The sequence below is a fragment of the Myotis myotis genome, unplaced genomic scaffold (assembly GCF_014108235.1).
Source record: "Myotis myotis isolate mMyoMyo1 unplaced genomic scaffold, mMyoMyo1.p scaffold_m19_p_15, whole genome shotgun sequence".
Taxonomy (NCBI): domain Eukaryota; kingdom Metazoa; phylum Chordata; class Mammalia; order Chiroptera; family Vespertilionidae; genus Myotis; species Myotis myotis.
The window spans coordinates 42,771,917-42,788,110 of NW_023416319.1; the positions used below are offsets into that span (position 1 = coordinate 42,771,917).

A 16,194-nucleotide genomic window follows, 5' to 3' on the forward strand; every position below is an offset into this window, starting at 1 on the left:
AGACTAAAGGACTCCATTTGGTATTTCCTGAAGGGAAGGCCTATTAATAACAAACTCCCTCAGCTTTCGATCATCTGGAAATGTCTTAGCAACATTATGCATATGTTGTCGCACTTGAAGCTGTGTATGTTATTACACTTGATGGTGTTCCACAAGGCTCTGTTCATTTTTATTCATACTTTTTATTTTCTGTTCCTCAGACATGACAATATGAATTGATGTATCTTCAAGTTCTCTGATTTTTTTTATCTGCCTGCTCATATTTGATATTGAACTCTTCTAGAGATTTTTTAAATTTCAGCTACTGTACTTTTTAGATAAAGAATTTCTATTTAGTTCCTTTTAAAATTTTCTATTTCTTTATGGGTAGTCTCTTTTTATCAATACACTATCTCCCTGTTTCCTACAGTTCTTTACCTATGGTTTTCTCTTGCTCTTTGAGCATATTTAAGATAATTGATTTAAAGTCTTTGTAAAGTAAGTGCAATGCCTACCTAGGCTTTCTCATGGGATGTTTCCTTTAAAATTTTTTTTTCTGGTAATGGGTCATATATTCCTGATCACTGGACTGTCATGTAATTTTTTAAAATTTAAAATTGGATATTTTTAATATTATAATGTGGTAATTCAAGAAATAAAATTCTTCCTGCATCCCAGGATTTGGTGTTGTAACTCATGCCATCACTTTGCAAATTATTTTTGCAAAGACTGCATTCCTTATCATGTGTCACCATTGAAGTTTCTTTTCTATCTAAGCAGTCAGTAAGTGACCTGATAGAGAATTCCTTAAATGTTGGAGGCAAAACAAAAAGCCCCCTAACTCTTCCACTATATGCAGACTGGCTCTGAGGTGGGGCTCTCCTTTGATATTTAGCTAGAAATTTAACAACTCTACCTTACCTTTCACCTCCTTACAGGGAGCCCAAAAACCAACAAGAGGAAAAAGCCCACTCAGGTCTTTCCAAGTGCGTGTCGGCCCTGAGAACGCATGCTGCACTCTGGATTCCCCTACGCAGTCGCCCTTCAAAGCTCTTCTCCCCTGAAATGTCTTCCTCCTCAGTGTCCGCTTCTCTAGGCTGGTCAGTCTGTCTGCTGCTTGTCCTATCTGCCCTCTCTCAGCCTGGGAGCTGCAGGTAGTATATGTCTTAAGCTTTTTCAGTGGATGACAAGTGGGAAACCACTCCAGCTTGAGGTCAGTGAAAGAAAGGGCAAGCCTTTGCGCTAGTCCCTCAGGGAGCAAAAGGCCACAACACTTTTTTACCAAAATTTAGCAGCCTCTTTCTTCATTAAGCACTCCCTGGTTGCTGTAAGTTTTTTATTAGATTCCAGAGGTCCACTATAGTTACTTCTGTCCATTTTTGGCAGCTTAATGGTTGCATCAGTGGAATTCACAGAGCTCTCAACTCTGTCATTTCCCCCACCATGTTTCCCATATATATTTGTAAATTGTTACATTTAACTTAAAATGTTAAGCCATCTATTTTCTTTCTTCACACCTTGTTTGTTTAGGCTGTTTCCTCTATATGAGACATCCTTTCCACTACTCTTTGAGCATATTTAAGATACTTGATTTAATGTCTCTGAAGTAAGTACAATGCCTATATAGACTTTTATCCAAACTCAGATGCATTCTCTAGAAATCATTCTCCCACCTTTCAGATTTAACTAAGTGCCCCTTGTTTATACTGCCACAGCACCATCGTTCCTTAACAAATCACTACATTCTTGAAGTTTCTCATAACTGTTTCTGCCTCCCTCCCTAACAAGCAACTTGATAGCAGTCACATTGTAATGCACTGCCTTCAGGAACGTTCTCATTACAGGCAATGAACCTCAGCCGGAGTAGTACACCTTCCTCAATCCTTTAATCTGGCTGAGGATTGCCACATTAGACCATAGGCTCCTCTTTTGTACTCCCAAAGCCTAGCATGATGCCTGACATATAATAGCTACACAGTGAGTATAATTATTGCACGGACCTATGAAGTTTAGGGAATACACAGAAAGAAACAAAGTAGCATATAACAAAAAGAAATATCACAACCTCATTTTTCACATTAACAACTTACGTTCTGGTTGTTTTTCATTGGGTGTTATGGATCGCACAAAATCTTGTGGAGTCATAAACACTTCAGATTCACCATGCTCACTGATTACTTTCAAGGTGGCAAAATATCGGAAGATTTTGTCTGGTGTGGAATATGCTCTGATCCTATTCTCATATTCCATTACCTAAAATTACAAATCCAGGGTATTATTATTAAGCAATTTTCATTTTCATGCATTTTTTTATCTTATTTTTAGGGAATTTTAAATTATATAACTTTTTTCTATTTAAAATATTAGAAATAAACTTGAATTTCAAAAGCTTGAACCACTTTCTTCCAATATACCTTTCATACCTTATTTGAGGCAATACTTGTGTAACTTCTGTTTAGAAATTTTTGAAGAATTTTCTTATTTTTTAAATCATTCAAAGTTAGCAAAATTGAAAAATGTCATACAAGAATTCAAAATATCTCAGTAACAGGGGTATAATGCCATATATATGGTAGTCTACAGGTTCTTAATTACCAAGTTTTTAAAAAGGAATAGATTTTACAGTTTTACTTCTATGAAATTTCCTGAATCCTAAAACAAAACATACTTGGGACTTCATAGTTTTGAACAACTAATAGTCTTTCAAATACAAAGTACATAAAATGATAGCATCAAAAAATAAAGTTACATACCATGGAAACTCAGTTATTAACAGGTCTCAAACAATAAGACTTCTACTTTTTCTATAAAATTAAGCAAACTGCCAGAGATCCTCTATTTATAGCATACTTAGAAAAGAGCAGACTTGGGAAGAGCACAAGCAAATATCTGAATAGGAACAAAATCACATAAGGTATACATTTAGCTAAAAGATCAGAATGTTAATATGAAAACTCATTTCCTTATCTGGGATCCTAGCCCCCATTCTGTGCATGGGACAAACAAAATACTGTAACTTCTGCATAGCATTCTTTTTACAAATTCTAGTATGAGAGAAATCTCTTTCATCAAAATACCAAATACACAGTACTTTGGTGAAAAGATTTCTCTCAAACCTGAATTTTATATGTTGATATAGTCAACAATAAATAGAATCTTATAAATAACTGGTTAGAAAATGTGTCAAGGCGATACGATCTAAAATCCCATCAGTTCAATGTCTAAAAAGCAATACATAACATTAAGAAAGACACTGTTAATGTTTTTAATTTGCCATATTAACACAGCCATTACTATAACTGTCAGTCCTGGCTAGATGGCCACTTTGAGGTCACTGACAGCAGCTGTTTAACAATGGTCTTAATTCCACTGCCAGATGTGCTTTCAACAACTAAGAAAGGACTGCTAATTTGTAACTATACATGACAAGAGTCTTCCTAATGCTAATTTTCATAAAAATCTGAATACTGACTTCAGAGATTTTATAAAAAGAGTTTGCATGTGGCAAACACACTAAGGAGCTTTTCGACCCCTCAGTGACCTTAAGACTTAGCCAAAAGTCTTAAATCAAACGCATTTTATGTTATACTACAACTATCTGCTGGCTAATACTTGCCACAGAATAAACTACTTTCTTTAGACCCTCTATATATTTGTTCTTCTGAGTAACAACAAAAAATAATCAGTTTGTGATATTTAAGATATAAGTTGTAGCCACTGCTAAAGATGGCTTTGTGAACCAAAAATAGTTGAGTCAATCATATACAAAGGTAGAAAGATAACTTAAAAGTTAATGATTTTCAGACTGAAAATCAGACTCCTTGGTTGTCGTTTTTTTCTCTTTCTTTCTTTCAAATATATTTTATTGATTTTTCACAGAGAGGAAGGGAGAGAGACAGAGAGTTAGAAACATCGATGAGAGAGAAACATCAATCAGCTGCCTCCTGCACACCCTCCCACTGGGGATGTGCCCACAACCAAGGTACATGTCCCTGACCGGAATCGAACCCGGGACCCTTCAGTCCGCAGGCCGACGCTCTATCCACCGAGCCAAACCAGCTAGGGCAGACTCCTTGGTTGTTACAATATCACTAAATTATGCTGCTTAATATTATTAATAAGTCGTTTTAGTTTGAAACAATAGGTCAAGGAAAGTAATACACTTTTTGCATTCCTGTATTGGTAGAGTTTCATACAGACAAACTGTATAGTATGTATTTTGTTTTTCCACTTAGCGATGTATCTTGGAGATCATTCCATATCAGTTTATATGGAACTGCCTCCTTTTAAGTGGTCATGTTAAAAGGAGCACTAACAATAAAGTGTTCAGAATACAGCATCCACTCTCCCTCTAAAAATCAATGGAAAAAGTATCCTCAGGTGAAAATTAACAACAACAACAAAACAAAACAAAACAAAAATAGAATTACCATATGACCCAGCAATTTTATTTTTGAGTACATATACAAAAGAATGGGAAGTGGAATATCAAAGAAATATCTATGTACTCATGTTCATAGCAGCATTATCGACAAGAGCTAAAATGTGGAAGCTACCTAAGTATCCATGAATGGATAACTGGATGAGCAATACGTAGTATACATATACAACAGAATATTATTCAGCCCTAAAAAAGGAAGAAAATTCAGATATATGCTACAATATGAACAACCTTGAAAACATTATACTAAGCACAATAAGCCAGTCACAAAAAAATGAAAATACTGTATGCTTCCATTTGTATGACATTCTTTTAGTATTCAAAATCATAGTGACAGGAAGTAAAATGGTGGTTGCCAGGGCTAGGGGAAAGGGGTAGTAAGGAGTTATTATTTAACAGGTTTATATTTTCAGTTTTATAATATGAAAACAGTTATAGAGATGAATGCTGGTAATGGTTGTACATTGCTATATACTCTTTTCAATATGTACTGAATACCATTGAACTGTACAGTTAAGATGGTAAATATCATGTTATATGTATTTTATCACAATAAAAAATATTGAAAGAAAAGAGAGACCCTGGAGGAGAGGAGTGGGAAAACAACTAATGAGAAAAAATATAAAAGAGCAGTTAAAAGATACAAAGGATAGGTTCTTTTAAATCCAAGTGGAGTTCCAAAAGAAAGAAATGACAGTGAAGCAATATTGAGGTGATGTCTGAGAATTTTTCAGAATTGAGGACTTGAGGTTTCAGAAGGGACAAAAAATTTTAAAAATTAATAACAAAACAAAATGAGAGAAGCATGCACAAACCAACAAAAACTGCATCCACAAACTAAGTGATATAATTTTCCTAACTCTTTGCACCTGGAATTTTTAAAAAATAAAATAAAACACATAAAACAACCAGGCCATGCATGGGAATAAATAGTAAACTCAGGTTACTGGTTTGGCTCTGATGTGGAAGAGAGAAAAATGGGACTGACAAGAGTATATAGCCATGTGTATTTTATATTCATTTGGTTTCTTTTTTTAAAAAAAACAACTGAATCCCTGGCCAGGTGGTTCAGTTGGTTGGAGCATCATCCTGTACACCAAAATGTTGTGGGTTCGATTCCCAGTCAGGGCACATAACTACATTGTGGGTTTGAGTCCCAGTGGGTGCGTGCAGGAGGCCACCGATTGATGTTTCTCTATCATCAATGTTTTTCTCTCTCCCTCTTCCTCTCTCTCAAAAATCAACAAAAACACTTCCTTAGGTGAGTATTAAAAACAACAACTGAAGCAAATATAGGAGAATGTTAAAATGACAAAACAAGTATTGGGTACATGTATGTTCATTTTAGTAGTCTTTATTTTCTTGGATATTTGAAGTATTACATGAAAATCAAGAAAACATAAAGGATCAAAAGTAAAAAGTTTAAGAGAAAACTGAGGATGTCAAAATTGCATGTAGATACTGGAGCAATTTGGAATTACAGGGAAAGAAGGTAAATGGGACGTAGCTAGAAAAAAACTGATCATAAGTGCAGTTTATTATTTAATTAAAGATAGAAGAATCTTTAATGTGACTGCATAGGTAGACTATGTAAAAACAAACACAAAAACAAAGAGTAACTGACAAACAACAGCATAAAGAAAGAACAAGTGTTGACAAAAGTTCTTGGTAAGACAGGATAACATGTGGGATGATTATGCTCGAACAGGAAAAACAGCTCTTCCACTGAGACCTTAGTGAAAGAAAAAAGAATTATTTCAAACAGAGATAAGAAAGGTTTTTATAGCGATGGAGTTAAAAATTAATTACATCGACAGCTTTCATTTTTTTCTAATTTATGAGACATGGTCATCTGTTGAACAGACAGCAGGAGTAGAAAGTGGAAGGTTCAAAATAAATGTTTATATGGGTCATTTTAGCTCTATTTTGTAAAAGTTTAACTCTAAATGAAACTACTGGAGTAAGAAAAAATTGAAATTTCCTTGAATTTATTCAGGGCAAAATATTTAAATAAATGTATTGTGGAAACATTGGGATAGTTGACAATTAACTTGCGATACATAGCTTTTGTTCAAATTCACCTCAGTAAGAAATGAATTTAGGAAATGAAAAGATTTAATAACTTCATCCAAACAGACAAACAGAAAATCCAAATTTCTCAAAGAAATTCTTCTTGCAAATATGTACCCCCCCAACCCCCACACACACAAAATACAGAAATAAGTCAAATTATCTTCTTGCATTGATTAGGTATATTTTAGCAAGTGAAGGCAATTTCCTGAATTTTAATGTTAACATACAAAATATCTAATAAATTCACCCTTCTGACTTTTCATCACTCATGTCTGCTGAATTCAAATGCCCAATATCATAGGCATTGTTATAGTGAAACTAAAACTTTTCTGAGAAAAAGCATAGAACAGCAGGTCGTGTTAAACATATAGAATGTTGAAGTCCTTTGAAGTTCATGTTGTCCTCAAATTTATTTGACTTTCTGGAAATATCTGTTTATTTCCCAAGATATTTTATTCTACCTTTACAACTTGACATCATAAATCTTTATTACCACAAGGACTCAATTAACATATATGAGAATGTTCAACATCAGAAAGATCAGAAAGCAAGATCAATGTTAGGTAGCTAAATTGAAAGAATGAAGAAAATATAGGCTAATCCTGATTAGTAATCTTAGGTCCTTTTCCTAAATCCATTAACTTTACATTCTAAGAGTATGTTTGCCTTAGAACATGATGGAAAATAGTGAAGAGGTGAATAACTGCAGAGTGAATATGAACCATATGCAATACATCATAAAAGAAACTGAACTGCATTATTATAATCTTGGATTAACTATAGTTCTGATTAATTTATATAACTGTGTTCCATACTTTTCTATCTCTGAATCCAGAACGTTTCTTCTTTTTCTCTTCTGGATGAGGCTCAGGACAAGAATCATCAGCCTTTTTTTCATGGTTACAAACTTCTCCTTCATCTTTATTCTTTCCTTTATCACCAACTTCACTCTTTTTTACAGATGGTGGAGATTCTGCAAGGGCTCTAGATTAAATAAATAAATAAATAAATAAATACACACACACACACACACACACACACACACACACAATTAATCATGAAGGTCCATCATATTAACCAAATAAAGATTTTCAGATACAGCTTAGGAGGAGCAACAGCAATGGAATTTGTAAAAAGTTTACATGAAGAAATTCCTCAAAATATTAAAAATAGAACTACCATATGATTCAGAAATCTCAATCTGGTTATATAGTCAAAAGAACTGAAAGCAGTGTAATAAGGAGATTTTTTTCACACTCATGTTAATAGCAGCATTACTCACAATACCTAAAACGTGGAAGCAACCCAAATGTCTACTGATAGATGAATGGATAAAGAAAATGTGGTATATACATAGAATATGCAGCCTTAAAAGTAAAGGATATGACACCAAAAGCACAGGCAACACCTGGAATGGAAGCAAAAATAGACAAGCAGGACTATGTGAAACTAAAATGCTTCAACACAGCAGAGGAAACAATCAACAAAATGAAAAGGCAATACCTGAAATGGAAGAAAGTATTTGCAAACCATATGTTTTATAATAAGGGGTTAATATTAAAAATATATAGGGAACTTTTACAACATAATAACAAAAAAAACAAATAACCCATTAAAAATGACCAAAGGAACTAATAGACATTTCTCAAGAGAAGATACACTATTGGCCGACATGTACACCGAGTGGCCAGATTATTATGACCACTCCATCAGTACTTAGTTGGGCCACCTTCTGCCTTCAATACTGCGGTGATTCTTCTTGGCATTGACTCCACGAGATGTTGAAAGGTGATGTGAGGAATCTGACACCATGCCTGATAAATAGCACTGTCCAGTTCTGTGAAATTTGATGGTTGTGGAACCAGCTGCCTGATGGCTCTTTTAACTTTATCCCACAAATGCTCAATTGGATTGAGATCTGGTGATTGTGGGGCCACCTAAGCAAGATAAACTCTCCCTCATGTTCTTGAAACCACTCCTGCACAATACGAGCACCATGGCATGGCGCACTGTCTTGGTGGAAGACGCCATCTCCATTGGGATACGCCATCAACATGATAGGAAGAACTTGATCAGCAACGATACTTAGGTATGTTGTGCTATTCAGATATAGTTCCACATGAATTAAAGGGCCCAAATCATGCCAGGAAAACATGCCCCAAACCATAACACTGCCCCTACCAGCTTGAAGAGTTGTACTCATGCATGTGGGGTGCTTGCTTTCATGCTGTTTCTGCCAAATTTTCACTCTGCCATCTGCATGATGCAACTAGAAACGTGACTCATTGGATCACATGACTTTTTTCCAGTGCTCGACTGTTCAATCCTTGTGTTCCTGTGCGAATTGGAGACATTTTATCTTGGTAAGTGCAGACAGCAAAGGTGTTCGAACAGGCCTTCGGCTTCCATATCCCATATGATGCAGTGTACGGCTGATTTGCCTACAAACGTCAGGTGGTCATAATAATATGGCCACTCCGTGTATAATGTAATTATTGATTGGTTGACTTGGGGTGGTAAATATACAACACAATTTTTAGATAATGTATTGTTCAATTATATACCTCAAACCTACATAATTTTATTAACTAATGTCACCTCAATAAACTCCATAAAAAAATTAAATTAATTGTTGATAGATATGTACTTATTGCTTTTTTATTATTCATATTTTTCATTTCCTTCTTAAAGAGGACCCTTTAACATTTCTTGTAATATTGGTTTGATGGTGATGAACTCCCTTAGGTTTTTCTTTCTGAAAAGTTCTTTATTTGTTCTTTAATTCTAAATAATAGCTTTGCTGGGTAGAGTAATCTTGGTTGTAGATCACGTTGAATATTTCATGCCAATCCCTCTGGCCTAAAATGCTTCTGTTGAGAAATCAGCTGACAGTGTTATGGGAGCTATAGGTAACTAACTACTTTTCTCTTGCTGCTTTTAAGATTCTTTCTTTCTTAACCTTTGGCATTTTAATTATGATGTGGCTTGGTGTAGGCCTCTTTAACTTCATCCTTTTGGGACTCTGTGCTTCCTGGACTTGTATGTCTACTTCCTTCATCAGGTTATCCTATCCCCATTTTACATATGAGGAAATCTAAGCACATACATGCACACTTACAAGTGCACACATACATCACTAGTGAGACTAGAAAAAAGTCCATCAGTTCCTCAAATAGCTAAACATAGAGTTACCATATGATCCAGAAATTTCACTCCTAGGTAAATACCCATCAGAAATGAAAACATACTCTACCCCCAAAATTGTATACAAATAGTCACAGCAGTATTACTCATAATAGCTAAAAATCAGAAACAACCTAAATAGCCATCAACAGGGATGTGAATAAATAAAGTGTGGTATATACTCCGTACAACAGAATATGATTTGACCATAAAAAGAAATGAAGTAGTGGTTCATGGTACCACATAGGTGAACCTTGAAACCATTATGCTAAGTGAATGAAGCCTATCACAAAAGACCACAGATGATAAGATTGCATTCATATGAAATGTCCAGAATAGTCAAATCTATAGACAGAAAGTAGGTTAGTGGTTGTGTGGGCCAGAGAATATGGAGAAAGTGGAAGGTGACTGCTAAATGGTATGGAGTTTCTTATGAAGTGATGAAAATTTTTGGGAATTAAATAGTGGTGATGGCTGCACAACTTTGGGAATATACTTAAAAACACTTAATTTTACATGTTAAATTGTTAGATTATTAAATTTATTATATTATCTTAATTATTATAAGTGTATTAAAGTTATTAAATTGGTAAATTAGTTTAAAATGTTCAGCAAGGAGACAGGCAGATACTAAAGCAGAATACTTCCTATTGGTTGCTTTGAAATGATAGCAGAATTCTCTGAAACATCTTATTTCATAGATAAATATTATCAATGCCAAATTATTTGTGCAAGAAATTTTGACACAAAGGTAAGCCAGAAATCAATTCTTTTTAGAATTGGAAGAATGAAAGTACATGTAAGAACAGGATGCTCAGCTAACACTCACCTCTTCCACAAAAGACCAGTACTTGCAGTTACTGCAGATGCTCCCAGAAAAGCCACTACCATTAGTCGCCGCCTGACCTGGGTGGGCTGTGATCCTCCATGGTACCATCGAGAGCCCAGGGCCAGTTCTGCCAACGCATAAAGTGACTTAAGACGAAACATCCTGTGAAGAAAAAGTAGAAATGTTACTTCTAACTAGTGGTAGTGATGGTGATGATGATTACATCAATTCCACAAACAAATATAAGTATTTAGTGGTAGACACTATTCTAAACACATTGCAATACCACACATTATCTCATTTAATCCTCAGAACAATTGTATAGAAAAGTACAACTAATAAACCACTACTTCAAGGGCCAATGCAGACCAACAAGAAAATCTATATGTATAAAAGTCTAAGTGACCATTCGACTGTTCGACTTTTCAACTGGTAGCTGTGATGTGCACTGACTACCAGGGGGCAGATGTTCAATGCACAGTAGTAGATCCAGAATCTGAACCAAGAGTGGACTGACTCCAGAACATGGAACAGACTGATGAATCTCAGAGAAAAGAGGGGAGGTGGAGGGCGGGAAGAGATTAACCAAAGATCTTATATGCATACTAGAGGCCTGGTGCACGGATTCGTGCACCGGTGGGGTCCCTCAGCCTGGCCTACGGGGACTGAGCAGAAACAGGCAGTCCAACATCCCCTGAGGGGTCCTGGGTTGCGAGAGGGTGCAGGCCAGGCCGAGGGACTCCACCGGTGCATGAATCCATGCACTGGGACTTTAGTAAATATATAAAAAGGCTACTCCTAACAGGGTGGAGTTCCAGACCTGTGGTGAGGACACAGCCACTGATGTCCATGAAATTTACTAACATGCCACATCAACAGAACTCACAGTAAAGCCATCTACTAGGAAAACTTGGATCAGTAGAACTTGGGAAAGTGTCCATTGGGAGGGGATGTCATCGTATGAAATTCACTTGGAAACAGCATGTAGAAGTGTTGCCACTAAAAGTCCCTAGGAACTGAGTGCCACTGGGTGTCCCACATGCTGCTGGCCACTGCAGCATACAAGGAGCACACTAGAATCAGAGAATAGCACCCCTTCCTTCTCCAGTCTCCCTCCAGTTCCTCTCCTGACAGAGCTTAACAAAAACTGGAAAGGACGAAATTTCCAATATCACAAATAAGACAATGGAAGGTGGGTTTAGAGCTGAAAATCAACAGTTTGGTAAGTGGAACATCCATTTTACAGATGTGAATATTGAGATACAGTGATTTGCTGAAGACTAGTCACTACAGCTAGAATTGGTAGATCCAGAATCTGAACCAAGAGTGGACTGACTCTAGAGCCCGGATTTTAACTAGGACACTTTGCTGCCCCTACCTGTAATGTTAATATTACTTTTGTTAAAGTAATTTAAGTTTTAATTACAGTAAATCTTTTCCCACTCCTAGAGCCTTGGAAGCCCTCCTCCCCACTAGGTTCTTTTGTTTCATACTTATAACTTCACCTGTTCCTTTAACTTTTTTTTTAAATTCAGAAATATCTATATTAGGTCATACTGTTCAATAAACATTCACTCTTCCATCCCGTAGGTAAATAATACTTCCCCACTCTTTTCGTTTTGGGTGTGTATCTTGCAAAATGCCTTGCTATGACCAACGAAATGTGGCCCAGTTCCATGAAGTTCTTTTAAGAGCTATTTCTGTTAGCCTTCTTGTGCCCTGCACTCTAACCAAGAGATTATGCCCCAGGAAGACATTAATCCTTCAACCTGGGTTCCATAATGAACAGATCTCAGCAGAGAGGCAGGCAGCATCAGGACAAGCTGAGCCAGCTGAGCAAAGCCAACCTACAAAACGCTGGTGAGAAATAAATGTTATTGTAAGCCCTGAAAATGTGGGGGTTGTCTGCTACCACAGCAAAAGCTCACGAATTCAGCATCTAAGAGAAGTTCTAACACACAAAAAATTAAGTTCATACTATTCAGCCCTATGTGATACCTAAAAGACCCCCAAATTTTTATATTTTAATTGGACAAATTCACATTAAACATTTTGGAAATGGTACATTTCCATCCTGAATACATATAAATATACTAGAGGCCCGGTGCATGAAAATTCATGCACTGGAGGGGCGGGGGTCCCTCAGCCTGGCCTGCCCCCTCACAGTCAGGGAGCCCTCAGGGGCAGGAGGCGACCTGGCGATCAGGGGAAGGCAACACCCCCATCACACCTCTGCTGCTACCACTGCTGGCAACGCAAGCCTAGGCTGGCCCTGGTTATCTGAGCCTCGGGAGGCCCTGGGCTGCTAGGCAACTGACATCCGAGGCTTGCCTACACCTCAGGCGGGCCCTGGGCGGCTGGGGGACTGAGGGTGGGTCCAGCCGCACTGTGTGCCTGCCGCGCTTCCCCCAACCCCCCGGCTGGGCTGAAAGGATTGTGGGACTCCGGCAGAAGGTGCAAGGAGTGGCCGGACCCGTCCACTGCATGCCTGCCACCTCCCCGGCTGGGCTGAAAGGACTGTGGGAGTCTGGTGGGGCTGAGGAGACTGGGTGCCGCCATCTTGTGGCTATGGGCACCGCCATCTTTGTGATGGTGTGATGGTCAATTTGCATATTCCCTCTTTATTAGATAGGATTGGATATAGATATTGGAGAATTAAAAAAACAAAGAAAGACCAGCATAAGACTGGGTCAGTCAGCAAAGGCTTTTGTTTAGTATTGAGCCTCAAAATGGTGTAGAATTTTGATCAAGTTGATAGAAATGTCAGGGGCATCCCAAAAGACTTAGGATCATCTCTGGCATCTCAGTCCAGAGAATTAATAGAAGGATACTGAGGCCAGAGTAAAGTCCCTAATTCTCTTATTCCACCAGTCAGACTGAACGAGAAGGGGGCTTTTTTTTCCTGGTTACATGACTTTCAAATCAAAGTATCCATGTTCCTCCCATTTGATTTTCTCAAAGCATAATTCACTGCTTCTTAATTTAAATTATCTTGCCCTTAGTAGGGATCTTTATGGTAGTTAACATTTGTTTATATATAAGTTTTCCTCCCCTACTTGGCTCTGAGCTTCCTTTAAGGTTAAAAATATGGCTTTTCCTCTTTCTAAACCATAGTCTAGCACAAGGCCTGTTACATTACATTATACATGACATTTCTTCAATAGTTCTAATCTCATTCCCCAAAGTACACATTAAAAGCTATTTCTATTCACCTTCTCTAGTGCCATTTTTATAGATGCCAGGTAAATAGAGAGAAAAACCCCACTGAGAACAGGTTCTATTATAATTTAATCCTTAACTTTGTAGTGAAGAAATAGTGTAAGTAGTTCAATGTGTTAATTTTTTATGAGATATCAAACAGATTTATGATCAGCTTTCCAACTGAATCTAGAAAATTGAATGGGTGAATTGGCAGCAGTTATGCAATAATGAAGATTAACATGCAAATTTATGACGTAGATTAAATTAAATCAAAAGCAGTGTATTTTTCTCCCCTAACAGTGCCACGTGTGTGTGCGCGCGCGCGCACGCGCACACACACACACACACACACACACACACACAGAAATGCCTCTAAAAAAATAGCTTTCCATAGTGTAATGGTTAGCACTCTGGACTCTGAAAAATAGATTTGATGTGAGCTGAAAATGATGAAGAGGTATTTCTAACCAAGAAATGTCAAGGAGGCAAGTGAAAGATAGTTTTGTTACTAAAGCAGAGCATTATCTATAATAAGTTTTTTGAAACCTGCAATAGTATATTACTGCCCTGTTTCTGTATCTATTATTTTAGGACTATTAAACTTGATGTATTGCTTTTGGTAAATTTCAAAGGGTCACAGAAATAGGAAATCATTTAATTCAACATCCTTATTTTACAGATGAAGGAACTGAGATCCAGATAAAGTATGTGGTTTACTCATAGCTAATTAATTAAAAAACATACAATCGATCTTAGAATTCCTGATTTCCAGATAAATAACTTAAAGGGGAAAAATTTTAATAATCTTCTCAGCAAAATAAATGTAATAGGCACACTTCAAAAGGAGATGAAATGTCCAATTACAGAAAGATAAAGAATGGTATAATAATATAATCCAATGTGAGATAAATATGAAAAATGATAATCATAAAATATTATTAAAATATTATTTCACAAACAGAAATTTGGCACAAAGATATAAAAAAGTTGGAAAAATAAGTAAGAATGGCTCTAAAAACTATGAAAAGATACTTAATCTCACTCATAATAAGATAGTACAAATTAAAACTATACTGGGATACTGTCTTCCACTCATCAAGCTGGCAAAAATCCTAAAGTTTGAAAACATACTTGTTGGCAATGCTGTAGAAATGCCACTGCTGAGGAATGTGTAAATTGGTACACTCTATGGGGGATAAGTTGGCAACATCCACCAAAATCACCCATACAAATTGCATACATTGACCCAGAAATTCCACTTCTGATAAAATAGCCTGCTGATATATCTGCACACCTGTGAAATTATACACGTGCCACAGTTATTCATTGCATCATGGTTTGTAACAGCAAAAAACTAAAAAAACCACCCAGCTCCAATGTTCATCAAGAGAGGACTGGTTAAATGATAAATAATATACAAGGCAATACCATGTAGCAATAGCATGTATAGATTTGAAAAGAGTTTCAAGAGATACTATTATCTAAATATAGCAAGGTGTGGAATAGAATATATAGTGTGCTACCTTATGTAAAAAGGAGAAATAAGAATGCATATTTGTATGTTCTTATTAAGTAACTGTAGGAGAACACAAAAATGTACTAGCAATGGTGCTGGTTGGGATGAGAGATGAGATAAGAGACAGAAATTTTTACAATATACTATTTGAGTTTTAAAACTATCCATGCAAACAAATATACAGTAGCTGTAATAATAAAGGCCTAATATGCTAATTAGACCAGACGTCCTTCTGGACGACCTTTCAGATGAAAGCTGGGGCTGCAAGGGAAGCCTGGGTCCCAGGTGCCAGAGGGAAGCTGGTGCTGGCAGCCGGGGGAAGGAAGGCCTACTCTTGCATGTATTTCGTGCATCGGGCCTCTGGTTTCATATAAGCATTTTCACTGAAGTTTAAAGGTAGAATGCAAGGTAATATGTGCATGGCAATCAAATTAATGTAAAATATATATGCACTTTTAATTTATAAAAAATGTAGGTGATGTTAATAAATTTAATGATCCTCCAGAAATATTTTATTTAAACTTTTTCATTAAAAGAAAAATAAAGGCAGGCCCAGAAGTTGATGTTTCATTTTCCTCTGCCAGAAACTGTCATTTACCAGCCATAATAGTGGGTTCAGGCCCAATAATATTTCAGCAATCAACCCATATGATGACAAAGTTCCTTACTTAAAAATCAAATTCATATCCCAAAACTCTGATTATTGGCACATCTGGAATCAACTTACCAAACTATTAAAACTCCAGACCTTATCCTGATCCTGACTTAAGATATCTGTTTGCACTTTTCTGAGATTTACCCCCTTGTATTTTTTTACCTTTGACAATTGCACATTTAAAGGACTGCTGCCCTGGCTGGTATGGCTCAGTTGGTTGAGCATCATCCCATGCACCAAAAGGCCACTGGCTCAATTCCCAGTCAGGGCACATGCCCAGGTTGTGGGCTCAATCCTGACAGTGGGGAGGGGGGGTT

General features: G+C 36.8%; 1 protein-coding gene across 12 annotated transcripts in view; it reads right to left on the reverse strand.

The window, feature by feature from the left end:
* Positions 1-16,194, reverse strand: part of MICU1 (mitochondrial calcium uptake 1) — a 181,769-nt gene that overhangs the window by 118,863 nt on the left and 46,712 nt on the right. For 11 of the 12 annotated variants that reach the window (XR_004972226.1, XR_004972225.1, XM_036337031.1 and 8 more), the window contains exons 2-4: positions 10,506-10,667; positions 7,309-7,477; positions 2,070-2,232 (exon numbers count right to left, since the gene is read on the reverse strand). Coding sequence is in view for 10 of the 12 variants with exons in the window: in XM_036337031.1 (XP_036192924.1) it covers positions 2,070-2,232; positions 7,309-7,477; positions 10,506-10,666 (493 nt within the window). In the remaining 2 variants the exon portion in view is untranslated. Of the gene's footprint in view, positions 1-2,069; positions 2,233-2,732; positions 2,936-7,308; positions 7,478-10,505; positions 10,668-16,194 lie in introns of those variants that run through there. The other variant, XM_036337041.1, reaches the window with a different exon arrangement.